At 43.5% G+C, this 16,168-nt stretch overlaps 1 protein-coding gene across 1 annotated transcript in view; it reads left to right on the top strand.

Moving 5' to 3' along the window:
- The window catches only part of LOC121587324 (CD9 antigen), a 120,992-nt gene extending 105,342 nt beyond the window's left edge, over window positions 1-15,650 (top strand). Inside the window, exons 3-8 of the mRNA XM_041904231.2 lie at window positions 10,751-10,848; window positions 13,625-13,699; window positions 13,872-13,958; window positions 14,819-14,875; window positions 15,024-15,107; window positions 15,500-15,650. Coding sequence (XP_041760165.2) covers window positions 10,751-10,848; window positions 13,625-13,699; window positions 13,872-13,958; window positions 14,819-14,875; window positions 15,024-15,107; window positions 15,500-15,565 — 467 coding nt within the window. The 3' untranslated portion in view covers window positions 15,566-15,650. The remainder of the gene's footprint in view (window positions 1-10,750; window positions 10,849-13,624; window positions 13,700-13,871; window positions 13,959-14,818; window positions 14,876-15,023; window positions 15,108-15,499) is intronic.
- The last annotated feature ends 518 nt before the right edge of the window (window positions 15,651-16,168 follow it).

The raw sequence follows: 16,168 nt of genomic DNA, 5'->3' as shown, positions 1-16,168 counted from the left end.
GGTACTGACTGTCCTGCTGGTCACTACCTTATGTCTGTTTAGTCCAGAGTTATGGCACTGACTCTCCTGCTGGTCACTACCTTATGTCTGTTTAGTCCAGAGTTATAGTACTGACTGTCCTGCTGGTCACTACCTTATGTCTGTTTAGTCCAGAGTTATGGTACTGACGGTCCTGCTGGTCACTACCTTATGTCTGTTTAGTCCAGAGTTATGGTACTGACTGTCCTGCTGGTCACTACCTTATGTCTGTTTAGTCCAGTGTTATGGTACTGACTGTCCTGCTGGTCACTACCTTATGTCTGTTTAGTCCAGAGTTATGATACTGACTCTCCTGCTGGTCACTACCTTATGTCTGTTTAGTCCAGAGTTATGGTACTGACTGTCCTGCTGGTCACTACCTTATATCTGTTTAGTCCAGAGTTATGGTACTGACGGTCCTGCTGGTCACTACCTAATGTCTGTTTAGTCCAGAGTTATGGTACTGACGGTCCTGCTGGTCACTACCTTATGTCTGTTTAGTCCAGAGTTATGGTACTGACGGTCCTGCTTGTCACTGCATTATGTCTGTTGTGTTTAGTCCAGTTCGCCAGACTTTAGTTCCATGATGTTCAGCTTGGGTTCAGTAAAGTTTTCTCACGTATGGTCTGGTTGATAATAGTATTGATTATATGGTCTGGTTGATAATAGTATTGATTATATGGTCTGGTTGATAATAGTATTGTTTATATGGTCTGGTTGATAATAGTATTGATTATATGGTCTGGTTGATAATAGTATTGATTATATGGTCTGGTTGATAATAGTATTGATTATATGGTCTGGTTGATAATAGTATTGATTATATGGTCTGGTTGATAATAGTATTGATTATATGGTCTGGTTGATAATAGTATTGATTATATGGTCTGGTTGATAATAGTATTGATTATATGGTCTGGTTGATAATAGTATTGATTATATGGTCTGGTTGATAATAGTATTGATTATATGGTCTGGTTGATAATAGTATTGTTTATATGGTCTGGTTGATAATAGTATTGTTGATAATAGTATTGATTATATGGTCTGGTTGATAATAGTATTGATTATATGGTCTGGTTGATAATAGTATTGATTATATGGTCTGGTTGATAATAGTATTGATTATATGGTCTGGTTGATAATAGTATTGATTATATGGTCTGGTTGATAATAGTATTGATTATATGGTCTGGTTGATAATAGTATTGATTATATGGTCTGGTTGATAATAGTATTGATTATATGGTCTGGTTGATAATAGTATTGATTATATGGTCTGGTTGATAATAGTATTGATTATATGGTCTGGTTGATAATAGTATTGATTATATGGTCTGGTTGATAATAGTATTGATTATATGGTCTGGTTGATAATAGTATTGATTATATGGTCTAATGCTGCCATTTGCTGGTGCTCCTGGGAACTACAACAGTCTCTCTGAATATATAATATATATTATATAATAATAATATACTGAATGGTCTTTTATCTGATTGTTTTCTGCTGCTCTCCCCCTCCCTCTCTCCTCTCATTCGCTCTCTCTCTCCTCTCATTCTTGCTCTCTCTCATTCTCTCTCTCTCCTCTCATTCTCTCTCTCTCATTCTCTCTCTCTCTCCTCTCATTCTCTCTCTCTCTCTCTCTCAGTGCATGCTGGGAGTGTTTTGTAGTTGAGAGGCCATGTGGAGGGCTCTGTCTTTACATATTTTCTTGATTCTTTCCTTGGTCTTTTCATTAAATTTGTATTTTCTATGGTGGAGGGTTAACACACTGTTTAACACACTTTTTAGTGGTACCCACTGTTTTATTTTTCAAAGTTAGGGAGGAAGAGGACGGAGTTTTCGTTTCCTGGGTGAGTCTGAGGAAGAGGATGATGAGGAGGATTTGTTTTCAGACTCCTCCTCAATGGGTCCAGAGCTGACAGCCAGTCAGGCAGAGGGGTCAAAGTACACGGTGAGGGAACTGTCAAGGTTCCTGAATGAGACTAAAGGGAAAAAGGTTGAAGCTTTTTTTTTCAATCCGGGAAAGTTTGTAAGATCAGTACAACATGCTATGAAAAATGAGGGGCATGGTGACCTCTCACCCAGGAAACGTTTTAGGTTGAGGAAGTGGGTCACAACCGTGCGTAAGGGTCTACCTTTAGATGCTGTTTAGATTAGTCGTTTTTTTCTGGCACTGGGGCTTTTTGAGCTTTGCTATTGGTCTCTTTCTTTGCTGGCTTTTCTCCCACTTCTTATGGAGACTCTTTGGGTAGGCTCGCTTAATATAAATGGCGCCAGAGATGCGGGAAAGAGGAGTCTGTTGGGTGAATATGTAAAACAGAAAAAAGTACAGGGGTGGTTTTGCAGGAGACGCATAGTGATGTGAGGAATGAAGTCGACTGGGGGCTCTGGTGGAAAGCGGCAAAGTGTGCTGAGCCATGGAACAAATGTTAGTGTGGGGGTGGCAGTCCTTTTTGCACCGGGTCTGGACGTAAAAATTTGCTCCTCAAAGGAGGTGTGTAGGGGTAGACTGCTTGTAGTAAAAGCAGTAATTAACAACAGGGGTTTGGTCCTTATAAATGTGTATGCGCCTAACACAGGGAGGTAGAGGGGGCTTCTGTTTGGGTGTTTTAGACAGGAACTCTCACAGGTAGCGCCTTAGGAGACGCTGGTGGTCGGCGGGGACTGGAACTGTACGATGGATTTGACGAAAGACAGAAATGGGGAGGAGCCTCATTCAGGCTCAGTGGGGGTGTTAAGGGACGTCATTCATCAGTTTGACCTAGTGGATGTTTGGAGAACTAGACATCCCAACACAAGACAGTATACATGGGTGAAGGTCTTTGGGGCTAGGGTGAGTGCAGCCCGACTCGATCGGTTTTACATGTCCAGGAATCAGAGCAATAGGCTGTTGGGCGCTACCATTCTCCCGGTGGGTTTTTCAGATCATCACATAACCATGGCTCGGCTGTCTATTTCACCAGGGCCTCGGCAGGGATCCTATTGGAAGTTTCATGTAAAGCTCTTACAAAATGCCACTTTTTGCTCAGGTTTCCAGACTTTTTGGGAAAGGTGGGGGCAGCGAAGAGAGGAGTATGAGTCTCTGAGTCAATGGTGGGATGTGGGAATTTTTTTCTGTCAACAGTATACAGCTCTCTCATCCTCAGAGGCTAGGAGAGTATTGGGGGAACTCGAGCGTAGTATCAGTGAGGTGGAGGTAGAGCTGGTGGGGCAAGGCAATGTAGGCCTCCAGGCTAATCTAGCTGAACTACGTAGGGACCTGGGGAGTTTGTTCCAGGTTAAAGCAAAGGGAGCACTTGTAACAGCTAGGTTCTCCATGCTCAAGGAGATGGATGCTCCCTGCTCCTCCTTCTTTGGTTTGGAAAGACAGAGCGGTGAAGCCAAGGGTATGCATTGTCTACGGCTTTCGGAAGGGCGGGTGACCTCTGTGGTGGGGGAGATGTGGGAGCGGACTGTGGAGTTTTATACTGAGTTGTATAGGGCAGAACTGTGTGATCCTATGTGTGCTCAGGTTTTGTTTGCAGAACTCCCTAAGCTCTCTCTGGCACAGAGGGATGAAATGGACATTCCCCTGTTGTCTCATGAACTGGCAGAGGCCGTAACCCAGATGTCCCCCGGCCGTGCACGGGGATCGATGGACTCCCAGTGGAGTTTTATAAAAAATTCTGGGGAATAATTGGACTGGACTTCTTTTGCGTGTTGCGTGAGTGCGTCGGGGTAGGAGAGTTGCCGATGAGCTGTCGTCGGGCGGCTCTGACTCTCCTGCCCAAAAAAGGGGACTTGTGTGAACTTAAGAACTGGAGGCCTCTGGCATTGCTCTGTGTGGACTACAAGTTATTTGCCAAGGTCCTCGCTAACAGACTGAAGTCCCATCTGGACTCTATAGTACACAAGGACCAGACATATTGTGTACCGGGACACTCAATCATGGACAACTTGTTCTTAATCAGGGACATGTTGGACTTGCCGAGAGTTTATAATGTGAATGTTGGACTGGTCTCTTTAGACCAAGAGAAGGCTTTTGATAGAGTGGACCATGAGTATCTGTTTAATGTGATGTCTGTGTTTGGTTTTGGGCAAAGGTTTTTGGCCTGTGTGAAGATGTTGTATGCTGGGGCATCATGTATGGTCAAGGTGGGTGGTGGGCTCAGTAGGTCAGTCTGGGTGAGGTGGGGCATTAGACAAGGATGCCCTCTATCAGGGCAGTTATTTACACTCGCCATTGAGCCTTTTTTGGGCATGCTACGCAGGAGACTGAAGGGAGTGTGTTGACCGGCATAGCAGTGTCGGCGTATGCAGATGACGTTTCTGTGATGGTCAGGGATGGGCAGGATATGCAGGCACTAGAGACTAGTCTGAAGGTGTATGAGGGAGCTTCGTCAGCTAAGATGAACTGGGGCAAGAGCAAAGCTCTGTTATGTGGGGCATGGAGGGATAGGGGCCCCCCTCTGCTTCCAGGGGGTTTGCAGTGGGGTTGTGAAGGGCTTAACATTTTGGGGATGTACCTGGGCTCTGAGAGGTGGGTCAGGAAGAACTGGGAGGGGCTGTCACAGGCAGTGGTGTCAAGACTGGCCAGGTGGAGGTGGCTCCTGTCCCAAGTGTCATATAGAGGGAGGGTGCTGAAAATCAACAACCTGGTGGCATCTTCCCTGTGGCATAAACTGGCTGTCCTCAACCCCCCCGCCGGGCTGCTCGCTGACCTGCAACGCAAACTGGTGGATCTTTTCTGGTCGGGCCATCACTGGCTGAGGGCGGCAGTGTTGTATATGTCCATACATGAAGGAGGACAGGGCCTGGTGGAACTGGAGAGCAGGGTGGCTGCATTCCGACTAAAGGCGGCGCAGAAACTGCTGTACCATACTGATGTCGGCTGGAGGGAACCAGCATGCGCGCTGCTGAGGAGAGCTGGCGGATTAGGGTTGGACGGCAGCTGTTCCACATGAGGCTGGAGAGGCTTAGTACAGCAGATCTCTCTGATTTTTACTCTGCAGTGCTGAGGGCCTGGCAGCTGCTAAGGCCCACACCGAGAAGGGGGTGTGGAGCCTGGGCTGTGGGTGTGGGAGGAGCCTATCTTCCACAACCCAACCATCCTTTTGAGATCGGTTCAGTCGGCCACCCTGCAGAGGCGACTGATGGCAGCGGGTTTACTAAGGCTGGGTGACCTGCTACTGCTGGAGGAGGTTTTGGAAAACCCCGGAAGTCCTGGCACAACAAACAGGCTGCTGGAGAGATTCCTGGGGGAGGTCCAGGAGGCACTGTCTGAGCCGGTAAGGGGGGTGTTTGAGCGGCCAAGGTGGGAGGGGCCACCAATGTTTCCGCCACTGCAGGTGACGGCAGAGACTGGGGACTGGCAAGGGGGTCTGGAGGACTGGTTAGATTTGAACACTCCAAGCCTGGGGGAGTTTGAGGGGTGGGAGGTAAAGCCCTCTACAACCTCTGCATTAAGGTGAGGAACATTAGGAGTCAGACAGGAGTGTCCTTTCTGAGTCATGAGTGAAACTGTGATTCATGTGTTTTCTGTGTGCGCCAGGTTAATGCCTTTAATGTCTCAGTTGGAACGTCTGTGTGAGAGGTTGGGGGTGGGTTTTACTGTCGGGATGTTTATAATGGGGTACAGGTATTCGAATTAGGAAAAGGCCAAATGTGTGTTGTTGAATTTTCTGTTTGCTCAGGCAAAGTTGACTATTTGGCTAACAAGGAGGAACAGGGTCAAAGGTGGGGGGATAACAGACCCTTTACTATTATTTAATGGGATGGTCTCTGCTCGCCGCAGGGTGGAATTTGAGTTCCATAAAATTATAAAAAGTGTGGAGATGTTTCAGGAGAGATGGTGTGTCGGGGGGTGTATGTAGAGCTGGGGAAGATGGGTTGGATATACGGTTGTAGAAGTGGTGAGGTTTTGGTTATTGTGATGTGATGTGTGGTGTTGTTTTGTATCGTGAGGTAGAGGGAAATGTGAGTATGCAGTACAGGGGATATTTGTTTTTTAAAAGGGGGTGTATCATTAAAGAAAGTCAAAAAGTCTCTCTCTCCTCTTATTCTCTCTCTCTCCTCTTATTCTCTCTCTCTCCCTCTCCCTTTCTCTCTCTCTCTCTCAATTCAATTTCAATTTAAGGGCTTTATTGGCATGGGAAACTTACACTACCGTACTTAGAAATGTCCTTGTTTTCGATAGAAAAGCAATGTTTTTGTACATTTAAATAATATCAGAAATACAGTGTAAACATTGTTAATGTTGTAAATGGCTATTGTAGCTGGAAACGGCTGATTTTTAATGGAATATCTACATAGGCGTACAGAGGCCCATTATCAGCAACCATCAGTCCTGTGTTCCAATGGCACGTTGTGTTTGCAATCTCTTGCATGGAATAGCCTTAATTTCTCATAACAAGAATAGACTGACGAGTTTCAGAATAAAGTTATTTGTTTCTGGCCATTTTGAGCCTGTAATCGAACCCACAATTGCTGATGCTCCAGATACTCAACTAGTCTCAAGAAGTCCAGTTTTATCGCTTCTTTAATCAGCACAACAGTTTTCAACTGTGCTAACATAATTGCAAAAGGGTTTTCTAATGATCAATTAGCCTTTTAAAATGATAAACTTGGATTAGCAAACACAACGTGCCATTGGAACACAGGACTGATGGTTGCTGATAATGGGCCTATGTACGCCTATGTAGATATTCCATTAAAAATCAGCCGTTTCCAGCTACAATAGCCATTTACAACATTAACAATGTCTACACTGTATTTCTGATCAATTTGATGTTATTTTAATGGGCAAAAAAATTGCTTTTCTTTTGAAAACAAGGACATTTCTAAGTGATCCCAAACTTTTGAACGGTACTGTATGTTAACATTGCCAAAGCAAGGGAAGTAGATAGTAAACAAAAGTGAAATAAACAATAACTATTAACAGTAAACATTACACTCAGTTCCAAAAGAATAAAGACATTTCAAATGTCATATTATGTATATATATACAGTGTTGTAACGACGTGCAAATAGTTCACCCAGTAGATAAGGGAGTTTATCAAAATTGGGTTTGTTTTCGAATTCTTTGTGGATCTGTGTAATCTGAGGGAAATACAGTGGGGAAAAAAAGTATTTAGTCAGCCACCAATTGTGCAAGTTCTCCCACTTAAAAAGATGAGAGAGGCCTGTAATTTTCATCATAGGTACACGTCAACTATGACAGACAAAATGAGGAAAGAAAATCCAGAAAATCACATTGTAGGATTTTTTATGAATTTATTTGCAAATTATGGTGGAAAATAAGTATTTGGTCAATAACAAAAGTTTCTCAATACTTTGTTATATACCCTTTGTTGGCAATGACACAGGTCAAACATTTTCTGTAAGGACTTCCAACTCCCTCCAAAGATTTTCTATGGGGTTGAGATCTGGAGACTGGCTAGGCCACTCCAGGACCTTGAAATGCTTCTTACGAAGCCACTCCTTCGTTGCCCGGGCGGTGTGTTTGGGATCATTGTCATGCTGAAAGACCCAGCCACGTTTCATCTTCAATGCCCTTGCTGATAGGAGGTTTTCACTCAAAATCTCACGATACATGGCCCCATTCATTCTTTCCTTTACACGGATCAGTCGTCCTGGTCCCTTTGCAGAAAAATAGCCCCAAAGCATGATGTTTCCACCCCCATGCTTCACAGTAGGTATGGTGTTCTTTGGATGCAACTCAGCATTCTTTGTCCTCCAAACACGACGAGTTGAGTTTTTACCAAAAAGTTATATTTTGGTTTCATCTGACCATATGACATTCTCCCAATCCTCTTCTGGATCATCCAAATGCACTCTAGGAAACTTCAGACGGGCCCGGTCATGTACTGGCTTAAGCAGGGGGACACGTCTGGCACTGCATGATTTGAGTCCCTGGCGGCGTAGTGTGTTACTGATGGTAGGCTTTGTTACTTTGGTCCCAGCTCTCTGCAGGTCATTCACTAGGTCCCCCCATGTGGGTCTGGGATTTTTGCTCATCGTTCTTGTGATCATTTTGACCCCACGGGGTGAGATCTTGTGTGGAGCCCCAGATCGAGGGAGATTATCAGTGGTCTTGTATGTCTTCCATTTCCTAATAATTGCTCCCACAGTTGATTTCTTCAAACCAAGCTGCTTACCTATTGCAGATTCAGTCTTCCCAGCCTGGTGCAGGTCTACAATTTTGTTTCTGGTGTCCTTTGACAGCTCTTTGGTCTTGGCCATAGTGGAGTTTGGAGTGTGACTGTTTGAGGTTGTGGACAGGTGTATTTTATACTGATAACAAGTTCAAACAGGTGCCATTAATACAGGTAACGAGTGGAGGACAGAGAAGCCTCTTAAAGAAGAAGTTACAGGTCTGTGAGAGCCAGAAATCTTGCCTGTTTGTAGGTGACCAAATACTTATTTTCCACCATAATTTGCAAATAAATTCATTACAAATCCTACAATGTGATTTTCTGGATTTTTTTCTTCTCAATTTGTCTGTCATAGTTGACGTGTACCTATGATGACAATTACAGGCCTCTCTCATCTTTTTAAGTGGGAGAATTTGCACAATTGGTGGCTGACTAAATACTTTTTTTCCCCACTGTATATGTCTCTAATATGGTCATACATTTGGCAGGAGGTTAGGAAGTGCAGCTCAGTTTCCACCTCATGTGGGCAGTGTGCACATAGCCTGTCTTCTCTTGAGAGCCAGGTCTGCCTACAGCGGCCTTTCTCAATAGCAAGGCTATACTCACTGAGTCTGTACATAGTCAAAGCTTTCCTTAAGTTTGGGTCAGTCACAGTGGTCAGGTATTCTGCCACTGTGTACTCTCTGTTTAGGGCCAAATAGCATTCTAGTTTACTCTGTTTTTTGTGTTAATTCTTTCCAATGTGTCAAGTAATTCTCTTTTTTTTTCTCATGATTTGGTTGGGTCTAATTGTGTTGTTGTCCTGGGGCTGTCACGATCATTGACACATGATGAAGCGGACCAAGGCGCAGCGTGATAGGCGTACATACTTTTAATGAGTACTTAATGACAATAACAAAACGATACGTGAAGTCCTAAGGTTAACAAACACAAACCTCTCCGGAACAAGATCCCACAAATGACAAGTGCAAAACAGGCTGCCTAAGTATGGTTCCCAATCAGAGACAACAAGCCACAGCTGCCTATGATTGGGAACCACCCCGGCCAACATAGAAACACATAAACTAGAACATGAACATAGAACACTAAACATAGAAACTAACACCCTGGCTCAACATAGAAGAGTCCCCAGAGCCAGGGCGTGACAGGGGCACTGCTGGGGCGGCAGGTAGCTTAGTGGTTAAGAGCGTTGTACCAGAAACCGAAAGGTCACTGGTTCTAATCCCCAAGCCGACTAGGTGAAAAATCTGTCGATGTGCCCTTGAGCAAGGCACTTAACCCTAATTGCTCCTGTAAGTCGCTCTGGATAAGAGCGTCTGCTAAATGACCAATTTATTTATTTATTTACTGTGGGGTCTGTTTGTGTTTGTGAACAGAGCCCCAGGACCAGCTTGCTTAGGGAACTCTTCTCCAAGTTTATCTCTCTGTAGGTGATGGCTTTGTTATGGAAGGTTTGGGAATCGCTTCCTTTTAAGTGGTTATTGAATTTAACGGCTATTTTCTGGGTTTTGATCATTAGCGGGTATCGGCCTAATTCTGCTCTGCATGCATTATTTGGTGTTTTACGTTGTACCCTGAGGATATTTTTTTGCAGAATTCTGCATGCAGAGTCTCAATTTGGTGTTTGTCCATTTTGTGAATTCTTGGTTGGTGAGCGGACCCCAGACCTCACAACCATAAAGGGCAATGGGTTCTATAACTGATTCAAGTATTTTTAGCCAGATCCTAATTGGTATGTCGAATTCTATGTTCCTTTTGATGGCATAGAAGGCCCTTCTTGCCTTGTCTCTCAGATCGTTCACAGCTTTGTGGAAGTTACCTGTGGCGTTGATGTTTAGGCCGAGGTATGTATAGTTTTTTGTGTGCTCTAGGGCAACGATGTCTAGATGGAATTTGTATTTGTGGTCCTGGCAACTGGACCTTTTTTGGAACACCATTATTTTTGTCTTACTGAGATTTACTGTCAGGGCCCAGGTCTGACAGAATCTGTGCAGAAGATCTAGGTGCTGCTGTAGGCCCTCCTTGGTTGGGGACAGAAGCACCAGATCATCAGCGAACAGTAGACATTTGACTTCAGATTCTAGTAGGGTGAGGCCGGGTGCTGCAGACTGTTCTAGTGCCCTCGCCAATTCAATGATATATATGTAGAAGAGGGTGGGGCTTTAACTGCATCCCTGTCTCACCCCACGGCCCTGTGGAAAGAAATCGGTGTGTTTTTTGCCCATTTTAACTGCACACTTGTTGTTTGTGTACATGGATTTTATAATGTCGTATGTTTTTCCCCCAACACCACTTTCCATCAGTTTGTATAGCAGACCCTCATGCCAAATTGAGTCAAAAGCTTTTTTTAAATCAACAAAGCATGAGAAGACTTTGCCTTTGTTTTGGTTTGTTTGTTTGTCAATTTGGGTGTGCAGGGTGAATACGTGGTCTGTCGTACAGTAATTTGGTAGAAAGCCAATTTTACATTCTCTCTCTCTCTCTCTCTCTCTCTCTCTCTCTCTCTCTCTCTCTCTCTCTCTCTCTCTCTCTCTCTCTCTCTCTCTCTCTCTCTCTCTCTCTCTCTCTCTCTCTCTCTCCCTCCCTCCCTCGCTAGGTGTGTATATTCTGATCATAGCAGGCAGTCTAGTGATGTTGGTGGGATTCTTTGGCTGCTGTGGAGCCGTACGAGAGTCACAGTGTCTGCTGGGGTTGGTGAGTTGACACACAGACACCAGTCTCATTTCCCTGAGGAAAAAACTGGATCAAGCTAGCTAGATAATTAGGATCAGGCTAGCTAGATAATTAGGATCAGGCTAGCTAGATAATTAGGATCAGGCTAGCTAGATAATTAGGATCAGGCTAGCTAGATAATTAGGGATCAGGCTAGCTAGATAATTAGGATCAGGCTAGCTAGATAATTAGGATCAGGCTAGCTAGATAATTAGGATCAGGCTAGCTAGATAATTAGGATCAGGCTAGCTAGATAATTAGGATCAGGCTAGCTAGATAATTAGGATCAGGCTAGCTAGATAATTAGGATCAGGCTAGCTAGATAATTAGGATCAGGCTAGCTAGATAATTAGGATCAGGCTAGCTAGATAATTAGGATCAGGCTAGCTAGATAATTAGGATCAGGCTAGCTAGATAATTAGGATCCAGGCTAGCTAGATAATTAGGATCAGGCTAGCTAGATAATTAGGGATCAGGCTAGCTAGATAATTAGGATCAGGCTAGCTAGATAATTAGGATCAGGCAAGCTAGATAATTAGGATCAGGCTAGCTAGATAATTAGGATCAGGCTAGCTAGATAATTAGGATCAGGCTAGCTAGATAATTACTCAGCTCTAGACTGAACTCAGAATCTTCAGTAACACTTTATTTTAAGGTGCACATATTAGCCACTAATGTGTAGTTTATCAGTGTGTATTTAACTAGCTTATAAGGCCTTTATTAGGTCTCATTAGATATATATTAAGCCTTAACTAAGTGATTTCTTATTCAAACATTAAGTCATGTATAACTGGCCAATTCTTAATAACATCATTATTAGCTATAATAAAGGCATATTAATGTTAATAAAGAGCAAGTTACACAAGAAAAACTCTGTCTCAATGTGGGACTAATAAGGGATAAGTACCTTAATATGTTCTCCCTATTCTGAAGTGTGACCATGTTTTTACTTGCAGAAAAACAGTCCAGAAATGACCTTATTGGACAGAAAGGGGCACACCTCTCCTCATATATGCCATACAGAAATCACTTAGTGAAGGCCTAGTATATGGCTAATGAGGCCTTATAAGCTAGTTATATACACACTGATAAACTACAGATTAGTGGCTAATATGTGCACCTTAAAATACAGAGCTCAAGATGAAGCCAGATCAGAAACCATGGAAACAGTAGACTCTAACCTGCTTTGTGTTCCAGTTCTTTGAAGCTAGATCAGAAATGATTGAAATTGTCAACTCTAACCTGTCTTTGTGTTCCAGTTGTTTGAAGCTAGATCAGAAACCATGGAAACAGTAGACTCTAACCTATCTTTGTGTTCCAGTTCTTTGAAGCCAGATCAGAAACCATGGAAACAGTAGACTCTAACCTATCTTTGTGTTCCAGTTCTTTGAAGCTAGATCAGAAACCATGGAAACAGTAGACTCTAACCTGTCTTTGTGTTCCAGTTCTTTGAAGCTAGATCAGAAACCATGGAAACAGTAGACTCTAACCTGTCTTTGTGTTCCAGTTCTAGATCAGAAACCATGGAAACAGTAGACTCTAACCTGTCTTTGTGTTTCAGTTCTTTGAAGCTAGATCAGAAACCATGGAAACAGTAGACTCTAACCTGTCTTTGTGTTCCAGTTCTTTGAAGCTAGATCAGAAACCATGGAAACAGTAGACTCTAACCTGTCTTTGTGTTCCAGTTCTTTGAAGCTAGATCAGAAACCATGGAAACAGTAGACTCTAACCTGTCTTTGTGTTCCAGTTCTAGATCAGAAACCATGGAAACAGTAGACTCTAACCTGTCTTTGTGTTTCAGTTCTTTGAAGCTAGATCAGAAACCATGGAAACAGTAGACTCTAACATGTCTTTGTGTTCCAGTTCATTGAAGCTAGATCAGAAACCATGGAAACAGTAGACTCTAACATGTCTTTGTGTTCCAGTTCTTTGAAGCTAGATCAGAAACCATGGAAACAGTAGACTAACCTGTCTTTGTGTTCCAGTTCTTTTAAGCTAGATCAGAATCCATGGAAACAGTAGACTCTAACCTGTCTTTGTGTTCCAGTTCTTTGAAGCTAGATCAGAAACCATGGAAACAGTAGACTCTAACCTGTCTTTGTGTTCCAGTTCTAGATCAGAAACCATGGAAACAGTAGACTCTAACATGTCTTTGTGTTTCAGTTCTTTGAAGCTAGATCAGAAACCATGGAAACAGTAGACTCTAACCTGTCTTTGTGTTCCAGTTCTTTGAAGCTAGATCAGAAACCATGGAAACAGTAGACTCTAACCTGTCTTTGTGTTCCAGTTCTAGATCAGAAACCATGGAAACAGTAGACTCTAACATGTCTTTGTGTTTCAGTTCTTTGAAGCTAGATCAGAAACCATGGAAACAGTAGACTCTAACCTGTCTTTGTGTTCCAGTTCTTTGAAGCTAGATCAGAAACCATGGAAACAGTAGACTCTAACCTGTCTTTGTGTTCCAGTTCTAGATCAGAAACCATGGAAACAGTAGACTCTAACCTGTCTTTGTGTTCCAGTTCTTTGAAGCTAGATCAGAAACCATGGAAACAGTAGACTCTAACCTGTCTTTGTGTTCCAGTTCTAGATCAGAAACCATGGAAACAGTAGACTCTAACCTGTCTTTGTGTTTCAGTTATTTGAAGCTAGATCAGAAACCATGGAAACAGTAGACTCTAACATGTCTTTGTGTTCCAGTTCTTTGAAGCTAGATCAGAAACCATGGAAACAGTAGACTCTAACCTGCTTTGTGTTCCAGTTCTTTGCCTGCCTGCTGATCATCTTCGGCGCGGAGGTGGCTGCTGGTGTGTTTGGCTTCTTGAACAAAGACAAGGTACCCATGATGCACCGTGCCACTCCACCACGTTACCTACCACAACTGGTGGCGCCATTGTGGTCCCAACTGTCTTTTATTGTCTTACTTCAGATAGCGTGACAACTCCTGTCAGAAGGTAATGATTATCATTCTTTTATTTTTATGGTCTTGTCTGATTCTTTTCTCACAGATAATCAAAGATGTCCAGAACTATTACGTCAAATCCTACAACGACGACAACAACAGCACAATGATACAGAACTCCTACCACAAAGTTGTAAGTACATTAACATTTTGTCTGGTGAAAAAAACTATGCATACAAACAATAGTACACACGATAAAAGATGCATAAGACTGCTTGTTGACTTCAATGATACCAAACTCTAGTACAACTACCAATTTACAGTGCCCTCCATAATTATTGGGACAGTGACATTTTTTGTTGTTGTTTTGGCTCTGTACTCCAGCACATTGGATTTGAAATGATACACTATGTGGTTAAGGTGAAGACTGTCAGCTTTCATTTGAGGGTATTTTCATCCATATCTGTTGAACCATTGAGAAATGACAGCATTGTTTGTACATAGTCCCCCCATTTTAGGGGACCAAAAGTATTGGGACAAATTCACTTACATGTGTATAGAAGTAGTAAGAAGTTGAGTATTTGGTCCCATATTCACAGCACACAATGACTACATCAAGATTGTGACTCTACAAACTTGTTGGATGCATTTGCTGTTTGTTTTGGTTGTGTTTCAGATTATTTGGTGCCCAATAGAAATGAATGGTAAATAATATAGTGTCATTTTGGAGTCACTTTTATTATAAATAAGAATATAATATATTTCTAAACACTTCTACATTAATGTGGACGCTACCATGGTTACAGATAATCCTGAATGAATCGTGAATAATGATGAGTGAGAAAGTTACAGACGCACAAATATCATAGCCCCCCCCCAAAAAAAAAATGCTAACCTGCCCTGTTATTGTAATGGTGAGAGGTTAACATGTCTTGGGAGGTATGATATTTGTGCGTCTGTAACTTTCTCACTCATCATTATTCACGATTCATTCAGGACTATCCGTAACCATGGTAGCGTCCACATCCACACTCCCTCCTCTCTCCCCTGTAGCTGAACTGCTGTGGGACGTCCCAGAGCTTCTGTCCCGAGGCCCCAGCTGACACCAAGGTGGGGCTAATGACAGTAGCTAACTACCTAGATAGCCATCATCGCTAAAGATTGGAACTTTCCTTTTAAATCTTTATTTTGTTCTTACGTGTGTGTGTGTGTGTGTGTGTGTGTGTGTGTGTGTGTGTGTGTGTGTGTGTGTGTGTAGAACTGTGAGGTGGGCATCAAGGAGTTCTTCAACAGTAAACTCTACATCATCGGTTATGTGGGGATCGGCATCGCTGGAGTCATGGTGAGAACAGGACTGGGGGGAGACACATTACCTCTCTCTCTCTCTCTCTTCCGCACACAAACACACACACTACTTTAAATTGCTCTCTAAGAATGTCTCCTTCCTTTTTTCGTTCTCTCTCAATTTCAATTCAGTAGACTTTATTGACATGGCAAGTGAAATTACTTACATTGTCAAAGTATACATATAACATAAAATGGTGGGACCAACAGCAATAATAATAGTAGTAGTGGAAATGGGATTACCATTAACAGCAACTACAACAACAATATTAATGAGAATAACAATACATTAAAGCAATAGTAGTCGACCAATCTCAACATGACTGAGAAGATACATTACATGGTATGAAAGCCAAAACATTGTTGACATCTTTCTCTCTCTCTCTCTAGGTTATAGGGATGATCTTCAGTATGGTGTTGTGTTGTGCCATCCGCAACAGCAGGGAGGTCATCTAAACAGGCAGACCTTCCAGTCCTCCAGTACCCCCCAACAGCCCAACAGCCCAACTCCAGTCCTCCAGTACCCCCAACAGCCCAACAGCCCAACTCCAGTCCTCCAGTACCCCCCAACAGCCCAACAGCCCAACTCCAGTCCTCCAGTATCCCCAACAGCCCAACTCCAGTCCTCCAGTACCCCCAACAGCCCAACTCCAGTCCTCCAGTATCCCCAACAGCCCAACTCCAGTCCTCCAGTATCCCCAACAGCCCAACTCCAGTCCTCCAGTACCCCCCAACAGCTCAACTCCAGTCCTCCATTACCCCCAACAGCCCAACTCCAGTCCTCCAGTACCCCCAACAGCCCTCCTCCAGTACCCCAACAGCCCAACTCCAGTCCTCCAGTACCCCCCAACAGCCCAACTCCAGTCCTCCAGTACCCCCCAACAGCCCAACTCCAGTCCTCCAGTACCCCCAACAGCCCAACAGCCCAACTCCAGTCCTCCAGTACCCCCAACAGCCCAACTCCAGTCCTCCAGTACCCCCAACAGCCCAACTCCAGTCCTCCAGTACCCCCCAACAGCCCAACTCCAGTCCTCCAGTACCCCCCAACAGCCCAACTCC

This window comes from Coregonus clupeaformis, unplaced genomic scaffold (genome assembly GCF_020615455.1).
Source record: "Coregonus clupeaformis isolate EN_2021a unplaced genomic scaffold, ASM2061545v1 scaf0113, whole genome shotgun sequence".
Taxonomy (NCBI): domain Eukaryota; kingdom Metazoa; phylum Chordata; class Actinopteri; order Salmoniformes; family Salmonidae; genus Coregonus; species Coregonus clupeaformis.
This window is presented reverse-complemented; position numbering and strand designations above follow the sequence as displayed.